Genomic DNA, 13,109 nt, shown 5'->3' with positions numbered 1-13,109 from the left:
TTCTGTAGTAATACAATTTACGTGTTACGGCATGTTTCATTTTCATTTACATTGCCTAATCACGTAAAGCATTGTAGTTACGAGGTTCCATGTTGTTATTTGACAAGTGGAAAAATACAGCCCTCCCCTTCGGGTCGGGCTATAACACCCCACTTATCAAATACACAACTTGGAACCTCGGAAGTAATATACTATTACAGTATTAATATGAATGTTGCGGTAATAGGACGACATTACTTACCAGTGTATTAATGGGACAAATGAGGACAATATTACAGTGTGCAATTGACCGATGAGAGGTGAAAATTAGGTCATTATAAGCACACGAATACCCATGTCCATCATTTGTCCCATTAACAAGTGACTCAAAGTTGATTTTACTGGACGGCAGCGACACTTTACCTCGAGTCAATGGGACAAACTATTTAACCACACACAAAGTAAGATTGCTATTATTTGGCCTCTTTATATAAATAGTAACTCTTGCCTTCAACAGCCCTTATAGTTAGCACAATAAAAGACCCAAACAATTACGTAAGTAATTTTCAAGTCATTGAAGTAATGACTCATTTTCCAGAGTGCAGTGCGTAAATTTGCTATTACTCGCAAAGCCCCGGGACTGTGATAAATGATTAAACTACGTCTCAGCTAGACAAATTATAGAAATAATTTCATGTGTGATTATTGACCGGATCAAAAAAAATCTCACCGACCCTACCATTTGCATCATTTTACATATTCATTTAAATTGAATTTCAACAGTTTCAACTACCTCCTGGCCCATGATAGAATTATGTTCAAAATTTGTCAAACTAGTGAGACATCAGAAATTTGTTGAATGTTTTATCGTTGGAAAAATGTTACACTTGTTACACAAACATAGCAGATAACTCAATGTTGTGAGATACGGCGAAGAGCAAAGAACTTGTAAGATCTAGTCGCTGTTTTCAATAAATTCAAGAAATTACTCAACAACCACTTCATTACTCAGCCAAGAGATAATTTCTTCCATTTTTAATTGCGGTTTCTGATGAAGGATATTACGGCCTTTGAACTTTATCATCAGAGGTTCACTTTGACTGTCCTAACCATCTATCTCTGTTAGAAAACTCAAAAAAATTCCGAGTTGCAAAGTTGCATACGCTATCGCTCTACCGTTAAAGGCTCAACATATTAGAAAGAAATCCGTCAATTTAGAGCATATAAAACAATTAAAGCACATAGGTACATATCTAAAGTCAGTAAAATATAAATAGCAACGCTTCCGCCGCTTCGAATATTTGTTAATATTTTCATGTGAAAAAACCTTGATATTTATATTTCTTCCACTTTACTGCGATTCTTTTCTTAGACCTTTGTTTCCTGATATCATAGCACTGAACCAAGCACGAGAACAGAATTTTCAAGACGGCCTTCTCGACGCAGTAGTCAAAATTTCGCTATTTTACATGTAGTGGGTGCCGAATTTATGTTAAAAAATCTTTTCTAGTGCTTGGTTCAGTGCTATGCTGATATAGAAGATGCATTTAGTATTTTTAAGATAAAACGCAGTTACAGGACTGTCCTTGTTTATGTTTAGTTAATTGTAGTTAGGAATAATCAGAAAAACTGTGTTGGTTTGTTTTTCGCTTGTTTTTTATTTTATTTTTGTTGTTATTATAGTCAATTTATAAACAATTTTTAGATGTTTTTTTCATCATTTTTTTATAGTTTACGAAATAAAGCAATAAATATTTTAAAGCTAAATTTTTAAATTTAATTTTCTTTGTAATAAATAGCATTGTTATGGATATTCCTGTCCGTTGTTTCATTCAAATTTATTTAGGAATGGGGCAATGGACCTACAAATATCAAAATATTAGCATAACATTCAAACTGTAGCGTAGCACAATTGTGTGTAATTTACCCAATGTCTTCACAGTCAGGAACGATTTTTCCTTTGAATTTAACACAAGCATCGGCACACATTTGTCCCTCAAAGTAATTGCCGTACATTTTCTTGCACTGTGCACAATTCCGTAGACAGATGCCTAAGAAATCAAATCCTCCCATCAGATCTGTAGCGGCGTTGAAATAAAAGAGAGAAAGAAATGCAATACCAGTAATATTATTAATCAAATAATGTTGAATAAACCAGACGTTAAATAACGCTAAAATAAATAAAAACGAACAAAAAAAAATGACAAATTACCATATTTCTTACCAATAGCCGGATTGCTAGTTATTGAGGCAATTGTTGAAAGAAAGACTATGATTGAGAATACGATTACGATTTTTGATGCCATTGTGATACTCGTGACTAATATTCGTTATTTCTGGAAAATTAAACCACTTAATGAATCACTTTTAATAAATCAAATAATTTCGTCACTTGTCTTTGGGCCAATTTTTTATTTTTACCTAAACGATTAAGCAATATACCGAAAACCAATCATTAAAATAATTGACGAATGAAATTCATTTTATAACCGTTTTTTTATCGATAAAAGTCAAAATCAATTTAATATTTTAGACATCGCACGTGCAATATGATCGATATAACAAAACAAAAACATTTTACTTTACTTTCGATGAAGAGGCGACGCAAAGTCAAAGAAGTGTTGTGGTTTTAAGAACTTCTGCGAAACGACTAAATCTTTGGATTATTATACTTTTTGTCCATCTATAACCGTATATACCGCGGAGTATGAATTCATAATCGATTTTTTTTGTTTATACAAAAATTAAATTATTTGCATTCACAATTCACAAATCGGTTTTTGTTTTCGTTTATATATTGCGAGATGAAATGTTTTATTGGTTTCCATGCGCGCTCCTCGGTTTACGGTGGGAGAAATTGAAGAAATTAAGTGGTTTAAGACTGAAACGCCGCAAGAGGAAGTGATGAAATTTCGGTTGTACCTCATCTTTGTTTTATAAAGTATGTTTATTTTAAAATTAGTTTATTAGCCAGTACCTGGACTGTCTAGGGTACAAATACACCGAATATAAAAAATTGTTCAGAAAATTCTGGGAAATCAATTTTTCAAAAATATGCCCTAGTTCAACGAAAGGATCACTATGATGGATGAACCATTTTTTAATTTTAACTAAACGATTAGGCAATATACCGAAAACCAATCATTAAAATAATTGATGAACGAAATTCATTTTATAACTGTTTTTTTATGGATAAAAGTCAAAATCATAGTGATGACTATGAAAACCAGTCTATCATGACAATCTGGGTTTTTCATATAAAAGTGTAGAAAAAGTTGTGTCCTCTCACTCATCGAGGGTGAACGTAACAGATTGTAATGGTAGTGTGAAGAAACGAGTGAATACAAAAACGGGTGTAATAGTAAAGAGATAGAAACTGTCACCTTGACCGCTATAAGTTATTATTGCACTTCTTGGATGTACGAATATCTCAAATGGAAGCTATTTATAGGTATCATACCAGGCTGTTATAAAACTTCAATGCCTTTTCCATAAATTTGATCTATTTTTCGCACGAAAAAAATATCAGTTGAGTAATACCTCAAACATTTTGACCGAATCTAATGGCATATTTAAATATATATTCAATTCAAACACCTCATGGTCTACTTTCTTTTCTCAAAGAGTATATCAATATTTTAACATCTTTTTCTCGTTACTTCCAGCTGTGCAGATTCAGCATATTCGGGAAGTTTTTCGATTTTTTTGTTAAAGAAAATATGTCTATCCAATAGATAAAGAAATGTATTGGAAAACTATTATCGGTCAAGAACAAATTCGGAACAATTCAAGAACGCACCACTAAGTAACACCTCTTATTATTCTACTACCATGTGCTATGTCATCTGTTATGGACAGTGACCATAAAAATAGGTAGCGAGTGTTGGGTAATGTGGTCTTTATTCCAAATTGCCTGTCAAAAGTAATGAAGTAAATGATTACAAAATCAATCAGTTGAAAATACAAAAGAAGTAGTAGATTTGATTATTTTACTGGTGATAATTGAACGTCCTTTTATTTCCCACAAATTTCCAATTAAATTACCCACACCGTTTATGCTGTCGAATCTTATTCCTAAACTAATCATTACTACCGGCTTTTCTCCACTTGAAGCGAACAAACAATCATAAAAGCACTATGAGTCTTTTTGTCACTTCCACTGCAAAGCTTCCGCATGCCATTACTATAATATAAATTTCAATAAATCTCGAAAATAAAACTCGTTTTGTTCGCGAAAAAAGAAGCACACGACCGTTTAACAAAAAATATATTTCTTCGTCATATCCATCTCGGTTTAGCACATCTATATTTACATACTCATCATCAGCAAAACCGATACCAACAACGCCGAAAAAAAAGATTAAATTGATTTTATTTATTGAGCAAATAAAAAGAAAATAATTTAATACGGAAATGACAATAAGATGCTTCCCAGGCAGTAGCGCACATATAATACTTTTTATGTGAATTAGCATGGAATTTTTTTTAAAACAATTATAATAAAGAAAAAAAAAACGTTTAAGTGAAAAGTAGTATTATGGACGCACATAAAGGAAGGTCGAAAATTTATTCATGTTCGGTAACATCATTACTTTTAATTGGACATAAAAATTATTAAAAATGAAACAGTTTTACACACCTAAAAGTTTACTATCAACAACTTCTTTATGCTTGGTTGCGACGTCCGCGATCTAAGTAGACAGAATTGAAACTAAGTCCTGTACAAAAATCGCACTCCTTTTATATCAACTGCAATAGAGCACTTTCACATCAGGAGTCCGATAATTCGATAAACTTTTACCCATAATTAGATCCGTACAATTTCAACATTGAAGGAATAAAATCTTCGACATAATGTAATTTATTAGTTCTTACAATACCACAGTTGGAATGGGTCTATTTGCAAAAGGAAGTGATGATGGGTTAATGTGTATTATAGCAATTGTATGGAAGTTTTCCAAGTTGAATCGGTAGTTCAGTTCTTGTAAGTAAAGCGGTCTAAGGTAAGATTCATTTTATGAAATTTTTCCATTCAAAGCATGTTCAATTATTTAAAAATTGCAAAATTGTTATTCATTTTTAGTTTAACGAAAAGTTTGAAGAGATTTGTGAGTTAAGGCTTACCACAGGTCAGGTCAGGTTGACCTGAAATAAAAATTAACTTTGACCTGACCTGACCTGAGTTTTCAGGTCATGACCTAAAATAACCCGAAATGACCTGATGACCTGAAATTGAATTTCCGAAAAAATCGGCGTTTCCCTTTTTCAATTGGCTCTTGAACAGTCTTACATTCTACCGAGCTAAAAGGAAGAATTTCCTTTCCTCAGTCGCATGACTCGTGCTTCTTGTCCTTTAAAAAAAAATCAGTTTCTGTAGAACTTGACAATTCGGCTGGACATACGGAAAACATCCACAAACGTCGCACAATCTAGTATCGACACTTGAATATTTAACCTAATCAGGTTAGCTGATAAAACCTTTCAGTCCTAGAAGTTACTGATTGACCCCATATAAAATGTAAAATATGCGAAGTGTAGCTAATGATCATAGTGAAGATTGTACGACTTTCCGTACCTGGATTTGTTTGTAAAGAAACTATAAGCGTCCGCTCTAAGACAACAAAACCCTAATAGTAGGCCTTATCAATTGTAAAATCAATCATAAAAAATATCAGGTCAACATGAAAATATTCAGGTCAAGTTATCAGGTCAAATTCAGGTTTCAGGTCATTTCAAGTCATAATCTGAAATGACCTGACCTGAGATTTTTAGGTTGACCTGACCCGATAGTAAGCCTTATTGTGAGTTGATTCATTCTCGAAATATAGTGCCAGATTCAAATTCTTGTCATTTTTCTTTACGAATCATAGGTATTGTCGAGAGAGAAACAAAAACAGCCGACATTCCCCTGTCACAAACGGCTCTGGGTATGGTCCTTTAAAAATAGTAAAATGCATGTTAAAAAAATTGAAGTAAAAGATTTGAAATCAACCGATTGAAAATATTTTGATCGATAGAAGTAGTAGACTCGACAATAATACTGGTCATATGCTTGCCGTATGTAACAGGTTTAAGGCGAAAATAACAAGTTTTTTCTTGATGGACTTCATATTTCACCACTCATCAGTTTCATCCATATGTTTTAGAAATACTCTATCTAGCTATCAAACTCTCTGAAAAAATTAGGGGCAAAACAGGTTTGAGAAACTCTGCTTCTTAATAAGGCATATAAAACAAACTGTGAACAAAGAAGTAAAGATTCACAAACGTCTTTACCACCTTAGTAATTGTAGTTGATCGAATATTTTTATCAGTAATAGTGACTGAAATAATCTAGAACTTAGAATTTGAAGTGAAATTATAAGAGAAATTGAATCAATCAAATTAAATCTGAAATTGTAGTTGGTTTGATATGTCTCCTGCAGTGGTCATTTTCATATAATACATATTTCTCCAACCCTAGGGTTGGAAAGTATTTCTTGTTTTATACATAACTCGGAATCTGCTAGACCAAAGTTTTCCTTACGAGCTGCGCGAGTTATTTATGTCACCGAGTGATACACCTCATAGAGTAAGAGCCGTAGTGTGACAAAGTATGTCTAAAAAATACTGCTGACACTGCTGCGAAGGTGTAACATAATATATATGACAAAATTTTAAAGTCTCTCTTTAGTAATCAAATTCTAAAAACATCTAGTGCAGCAAACAAGCCCCTTATATACAACAAATATAAACAGGCTTTTGTTGTATTAGTGGATCAGCTGAACCAAAATTCATACCTAAATTTCACTGACATCCACTGTAGCCTGTGTGGGCTCTCACGCATAGAAGAAGCTTAGCTAGATTCACAAAATAAAATATCACGGAGTCCACATCGCTCGTTCAAATTGACTTGATATTACTTACTAAGGTATTCTAAGGTATTCAAATAAAAATTATAGCTGGGAATGGTTCAAAAAGATTTATTAGTTTGTTGATGAATCATAATACCCATTAAATTGTAATCCCGGATTTCTTTTTATTTCATCTTGGTCAAAAGACATATAAATTAAAACTGTTTAATGCTGTAATAGTGCGTCTCGTCTTCACTGCAAGTACATCGAATCCAATCTTTCTATCACAAAATTTAGTCGTCTAAGTCTTCAGAAACTACACATTTTGGTCAATAGTTTTCTCATCTTTATTCAATATCACAGCACAATACTAGCGACTGATTCGATTAACAGAAAATCAAACATTCGATATCCAATCGTTCCTATTTCACAGCCGCAGGTGTGTCCCAAAACACCAACGCCTCTTCAAAGCAATTGAGTATAACGATTCTCACTGTTTTTCATCATATGCTCCTTCAATATACTGAAAATATAGACCCATTTTTGAGAACTCTGCAAAATTAATATATGACTCATAAAAATTGTAGTCATACCAGTCACGCCATTCCGAACAGCTACAGTATTTTTTTATCAAGAAGCGACTTCAAAGATAGGCGAACTGATTCAGGTAGTTGCAGCGACGGTTTTTCCATTACAATTTGCATTATCACTGTTTTCTAACAGTTCGTCATTGGTTTCATAGTGCTTCGCTTTGAGAAGTTGACTCTCCAAATCACAAATTTCTTTTAAAAATCCCTTGTTCGGAAAAATGTTACGCTTCTTTCTGCAATTTAAAAGGCGCATGGGCGTCAGATCAATTTCAAACTCAAACTCTTTGCCATCCTACCTGACTAATGTTACCGCTTCCCTTCCCGTCATTTTCTTCTTTATCATCAAATAAATAATAACAAAGGTGGCAGATCTGCTTACTCCCTGTCGACAGTGTACCAATATTTTGCCTGCAACGCAACCAATCTTTGAATTAACAAAATTCCATCGGATTAATAGTTCTTACCCTGTGGAAAATTTAGAGCCAAATCGATAAAATCACTAGCTTGCTGAAAGTACTTCGATAGCTTATAGGTGGGACAGTCGACAGCACTCAATCCCAGAAAGTTACATTCGAATTTGCGGTCTCTGTAAAAGTTTTGGGACGTATTCACATACAGGAATGATGTCTTCTCCGAATAGGCTGCATTTAGGATGTGAGTCATTTTCATTTGCTTCAGCAAGTCTACGTTCTTGGCAGCAAATCTGTAAAATCGTTCAGATACATTTGATGAAAGATGAAAACAAAATGACACTTTGTCTCTTAAAGTGACTAATGAGGGGAGGACGATAATCTTGAACGATAATCTAATTTACAATAATGGATCATAATGGGTCAACCTCTACAAAATGTCAGCAATGACGACAAAAAAGCGGGATGTACCTAGTATTGTCTTTTCCAGCGCAATTTATGTTAAGACTAGAGAAGTAAAAGAGTTTGTATCATACGATAAAAGTTTTGCTGGCTTAGTGGTACGTACAACATTTGGTGGAGGCCAGGATTTCATACGGAACATTAAGTATGATAGAAGGTGGGGTATAAATTAACTAAAAAAAAACTTACGTAAATTGTGTACATTCACTTTTCTACTGTAAAGAATTATTGTCGGTATTGCCTTAGACTGTCTATAATATACTACAGTGTAGTTGGTTCCGAGAGTGCTAATATCTCGGCTAATGTGTACTAAAATCGCAAAAAAATTTGTAGATTCCTTCAGTTCGGTCTCGATTAGTGAATGAATTATCACTGCTTATGCTTAGAATAGTATTACTATACCTTGTGACGAAGTAAGGAATTGGCTAGTCATCTGTTATCGACAGCGACGACAAAAATAACCGATTAGCTCTAGTAAATGTTGTATGTAACGAAAGGTATGTCATAACTAAAGAAGTAAGAGATTTTGTATCAAAAACAATGCGAAACGTTAAAAAAATGAGTTAGCAGAAATGATTTGATTCATTCGTCTGTCGTTTAATAATGGTTAAGCCTATAGATAGCCAAGTTCTCAATAAACAAAATATTCGTAAGCAGACTTACTCGTCCCCAAGGAAAATCCCTGGAAAAACTTCATTCAGATTGTCGCTTGGAACCGTCCACTTTGGACTCACAATATTCATTAAATCTGTCATAGTTGCTCCCAACGATTTGTTATCAGATGTCATATCGTATAGTGTCCAATTGACACGTTTTTCACTCTACGATAATTTTGTGAGCCCGTACTCAATAGCGAAACTATTGTCTTATCACCACACTGTATCGCATGTTCTATACTATCTAAACTAACTAACTAAAATGTTTAACAAATCAAATTCCTAAGTTTATAGGATTTTGTTGATTTATTTGAGGATCTAATTATAATTTTGAGAGTCGGTTGACGAAGGCGAACGTTATATAAATACATGACATTGTATCTTACAGAGATATCCGGAATAAAAATAGAAATATAAACAAAAATATCGTTTTGATTAGGGCAACACGACCAACACCGACCTTCCACCATTTTCTCAGTCAGTATTGTTACAGGAAATTCAGATTGTATTTAGTCTATCTCCTGGTATACTATACTCTACATAGAAAGATAGATATTTGGATAGATTATACCAGATAAATAACTTTTTCGAGCATTTAGATACATTTACACTCAATGAATGAAAAGCATAACTGGCAACCCTAAAATACCATACACAGTGACGTATACTCTGTGTAAATACCGAAAACTTCCAAGCCATACAGTCATGGCAGTTCCTCTACATAAATGTGTATAGAAATGTCTGTAAAACAATAACAAAATTAACCAACGAACTGACATTTAGAGCATTTACACACAGAAATGAACAGATTAGTGTCTGTCGTTCATAACTTGATACGCTCTGAACGAGCTCAATATGCGATAAAACCGGTTCGATTTTAATCAGACGTTTTGCAAATCAAAACACATTCACTTTCTGTGTATAGTACAGTGCAACAAAGTGTCAATCATGGAACTTGAAGGTGCAATAAAGTCATACGATTGGGGAAAATTGGGAGCCCAGTCCAAAGTGGCAACGCTGGCAAAGGCAAACAATTTGTCGTTCAATATTGACAACGAAAATTGCTATGCTGAATTGTGGATGGGCGACCATGTCAGCGGTCCGTCAATTGTATCGGGTACTGATCAATCTTTAGATCAATTGTTGGCTAAAGACAAAGAATTGATTGGTGGAATGAGCAAATTACCATTTTTGTTGAAAGTGTTGAGCATCGGCAAAGCATTAAGCATTCAAGTGCATCCGAGTAAGGTGATGTGTTGGTCGTTGAAGTCGTTGGTGTGAACAGGGAATAATATTTTTCTAAATTGTAGTCTGAAGCTGAGAAACTATTTGCTAGTCGTCCAGACCTGTACAAAGATCCAAATCATAAGCCAGAATTGGCGATAGCTCTAACACCATTTTTAGCGTTGTGTGGATTTCGTCCGTACGAGGAGATTTACACTAATTTGAAAGGTGTACAATAATGATGACATGAAACTGCAAGTCCGATTCTAATTTATTTATTTTTGCAGAAAACGAACCGTTGTACGTTCTGATAGGTGCCGAAAATGTCGAACAAATCAAAGTAAACGGACCGGATGGATTGAGACATTGCTTTTCATTGTTGATGCATTCCAAAGATTCCGATGTTCATTCCTGCATAGCTAAGTTGAACGAATCATTCCAAACGAAGGGCAAGTACCAGTTCATCTGTCGACATTGAAACGAAATAATTTTCTCATTTGCCAATATGAAGAGCCGACCACCGACCGACGAATATTCCATCAACTGAACGAACAATTTCCCAACGATGTTGGTAGTCTCTGTCTATTCTTCCTAAACGTAATCGAATTGCAACCGGGACAGGCGATATTTTTACCAGCCAAAGAGCCGCACGCTTACTTGAGTGGTGATTGCATCGAATGCATGGCATGTTCGGATAATGTGGTGCGAGCTGGTCTAACGCCAAAGTATAAGGATGTGGAAACATTGCTGGCAATGTTAAATTACGATGGTTCATCGGGCGAAAGTAAAATCTTTCAGCCGAAAGTCGTAGACGAGCATCAGTTGTTGTTCGCACCAGCTGTCGAAGATTTTGCAGTTGTCAAGATTCAGGTATTTGTATGAGATAACAATGAAGTTTTCGTATTAAATCGAATGTGGGTGGGTTGGTTTGATAAGGAATGTTGTAATTGAGTGACTAGACGATGCGGTGAAATGTAAATTGAGTTTCGGATTTTTTTTTGCTGTGCTATTCGATTGAACAGTATCAATGGAATCGTTCTATTGTAAGCTATGGCATTCTGTTCAAATACACAGAAAGGGTGTGCTGTCGATGACCAAGAAGAAAGAAACCGACCCAATTAAACTATTTTACGTGGCCTAATTTTGGTGCAAAGTCAATCGGAGAACAAGAAATTAAGATTGGCACAATGTCAAAATTGTTGTCTCATTGATCACAGTTTATTTGTATGACACTACATGCGAGCGCGATATCAAGAAAAACATTTTTTATGTAAGAACTCTGATCTCATAGCGCGGTGGGGTCAATGGTCTAGGCGCGTAAAAAAAAGATTTGAACTTCGTTACGATTTCGAGTTGTTATTGTAATGATCAGTTTGTTGGATAACAAATTTTGATGCGGTCCTACATAGCGAACCGTTACATTTTAATCACTTTAAATTTGGCATGAAAATGTTTGCTTTACATTCATTTTGCGACCATGAACCTTATGTCGTACACGACAAAATAGGAAACGAATACCGAATGACATACGTGAGAAGAATTATAGTCAATGCATCTCTGAAATTTCTATCTCCTCAAATCGTTGATGTTTCCTGTCGTATCCCTTTAATCAATTTTTTTTTTCAATCCACAATAGGTATCCACAAAGAAGTATCGAATAAAAAATTCAAAATTTGGTTCCATCATCATTGTGCTAGCAGGCAAAGCATCGGCAAATGCTCAAAATTTAGAACCAGTTGCGCTGAAAGAGGGAAAAATATGTTTCGTACCAGCGACCTCTTCCTATATTGATGTCGATGTAACGGAAGACCTGGTTGCGTATCAGGCGATGTACAATGATTTTTCGTAAATAAAATTGATTTTTTTATTTTCCAAAACCGGTTGATTCATTACAACATCCACTCATGGAATTTCTTCGATCATCTGAGCTTTTGGTTTCGTTATGGGGTCTGATATCATTTTTGGTTTCGTTATGGTTCTGTCACATAAGGAGCACCATTTCAATCATTTGCCCCACCGACATATATATCGCTGGTCTCGCAACATCCGCCATCGGGCACATCCGATAAAAAAAACAATGAAAGTCAATTGAGTTTTAAAGTCTACCTTCGTTTGTTGGGTAGACTCACGATACAAAGGATATGTTTGCTGCACTTTGCTCTGACTCGATACGATACACACGATTTGCATTCTGGGTGATTCGTTTCAATCTGGACGGTCGCATATTTCGATGTTCTATGAGTTAGTAAAAAGTTACGAGACTATAACAAGCTGACGGCAGTTTTTGATGTCCCAATAATTATGCCCTGACGATGAGAACGCAACAGTTATTTACGTATCAAGGTGATAGTGATTTTTTTGCGAGTATGCAATGTACCTACTCAATTCGAAGGCAAGGGTTGCATCAACGCACTTCAAGCAAAAGTGGTACTCTAAATAGGGTACTGAAACTTGACAGTGTGCCGTACAAAATTTTACACTGAAAAAAGAGTGGGGATACAATTTCATACAAAATAGTACTCTATTTGGCAGCTGTCATTAATAGCACATTTGCTTGAAAAGCGTTGGATGCATGCGTACTACAATAATCTTATTTTCTCCACTCGAATGCAGTGAGAAGATGAAGAAGAAGGCGTTTTGTTGAAGATCTCGTTGATGACAATTCGTTCGGGGGCTAAAATGTGTATTTTTTCAACTCTTGTTTTTCCCATGTGGTGAGCAAGAGTTTTTTCACAACACAGACGGGAAAATAATCATTTTCTACCCTTAGCTGAAACTTCGAGAGCTATTGTTGTGAAAAACGTTGTGCTGACCTCGGTTGAAAAGTAGGAAATTTTTATTTTCTCGGACGTCTTGTCAAACACCTTAAAATGAAATATGAACATTTGAATATGAATTTTCGCACTAGTTTGAATTTTCTAATTTTTCCACTTGGTAAACAAATCGAGGGCACCA

At 34.8% G+C, this 13,109-nt stretch overlaps 3 protein-coding genes across 6 annotated transcripts; 1 reads left to right on the top strand and 2 right to left on the bottom strand.

The window, feature by feature from the left end:
- Positions 1 to 1,741: 1,741 nt before the first annotated feature.
- Positions 1,742 to 4,711, bottom strand: LOC119085730 (eclosion hormone). Of its 4 annotated transcripts, none has more exons than XM_037196196.1 (4): positions 4,619 to 4,711; positions 2,192 to 2,315; positions 1,907 to 2,057; positions 1,742 to 1,841 (listed from the first exon to the last, which is right to left on the bottom strand). In XM_037196196.1, exons 2-4 carry the CDS (start codon positions 2,283 to 2,285, stop codon positions 1,808 to 1,810), a joined length of 279 nt encoding a protein of 92 aa, XP_037052091.1. In that variant the 5' UTR covers positions 2,286 to 2,315; positions 4,619 to 4,711; the 3' UTR covers positions 1,742 to 1,807. The 4 variants fall into 4 exon arrangements, with proteins under 4 accessions (XP_037052091.1, XP_037052092.1, XP_037052094.1 ...); XM_037196197.1 differs by lacking the exon at positions 4,619 to 4,711 and adding an exon at positions 2,401 to 2,819; XM_037196199.1 differs by having other exon boundaries at positions 1,743 to 1,841; positions 2,204 to 2,315.
- Positions 4,712 to 7,141: 2,430 nt separating this feature from the next.
- Positions 7,142 to 9,290, bottom strand: LOC119085630 (dual specificity protein phosphatase 3-like). Its single transcript, XM_037196066.1, has 5 exons — positions 8,938 to 9,290; positions 7,867 to 8,105; positions 7,699 to 7,810; positions 7,406 to 7,635; positions 7,142 to 7,335 (listed from the first exon to the last, which is right to left on the bottom strand). Exons 1-4 carry the CDS (start codon positions 9,060 to 9,062, stop codon positions 7,476 to 7,478), a joined length of 636 nt encoding a protein of 211 aa, XP_037051961.1. The 5' UTR covers positions 9,063 to 9,290; the 3' UTR covers positions 7,142 to 7,335; positions 7,406 to 7,475.
- Positions 9,291 to 9,649: 359 nt separating this feature from the next.
- On the top strand, positions 9,650 to 12,031 carry LOC119085629 (mannose-6-phosphate isomerase). The gene is made up of 5 exons (XM_037196065.1): positions 9,650 to 10,178; positions 10,241 to 10,382; positions 10,442 to 10,603; positions 10,666 to 11,024; positions 11,791 to 12,031. Exons 1-5 carry the CDS (start codon positions 9,879 to 9,881, stop codon positions 12,001 to 12,003), a joined length of 1,176 nt encoding a protein of 391 aa, XP_037051960.1. The 5' UTR covers positions 9,650 to 9,878; the 3' UTR covers positions 12,004 to 12,031.
- Positions 12,032 to 13,109: the final 1,078 nt, after the last annotated feature.

This window comes from Bradysia coprophila, chromosome X (assembly GCF_014529535.1).
Source record: "Bradysia coprophila strain Holo2 chromosome X, BU_Bcop_v1, whole genome shotgun sequence".
Lineage (NCBI taxonomy): Eukaryota > Metazoa > Arthropoda > Insecta > Diptera > Sciaridae > Bradysia > Bradysia coprophila.
Note: the sequence above shows the minus strand (reverse complement) of the source record. Positions and strands in the feature narration are given on the sequence as shown.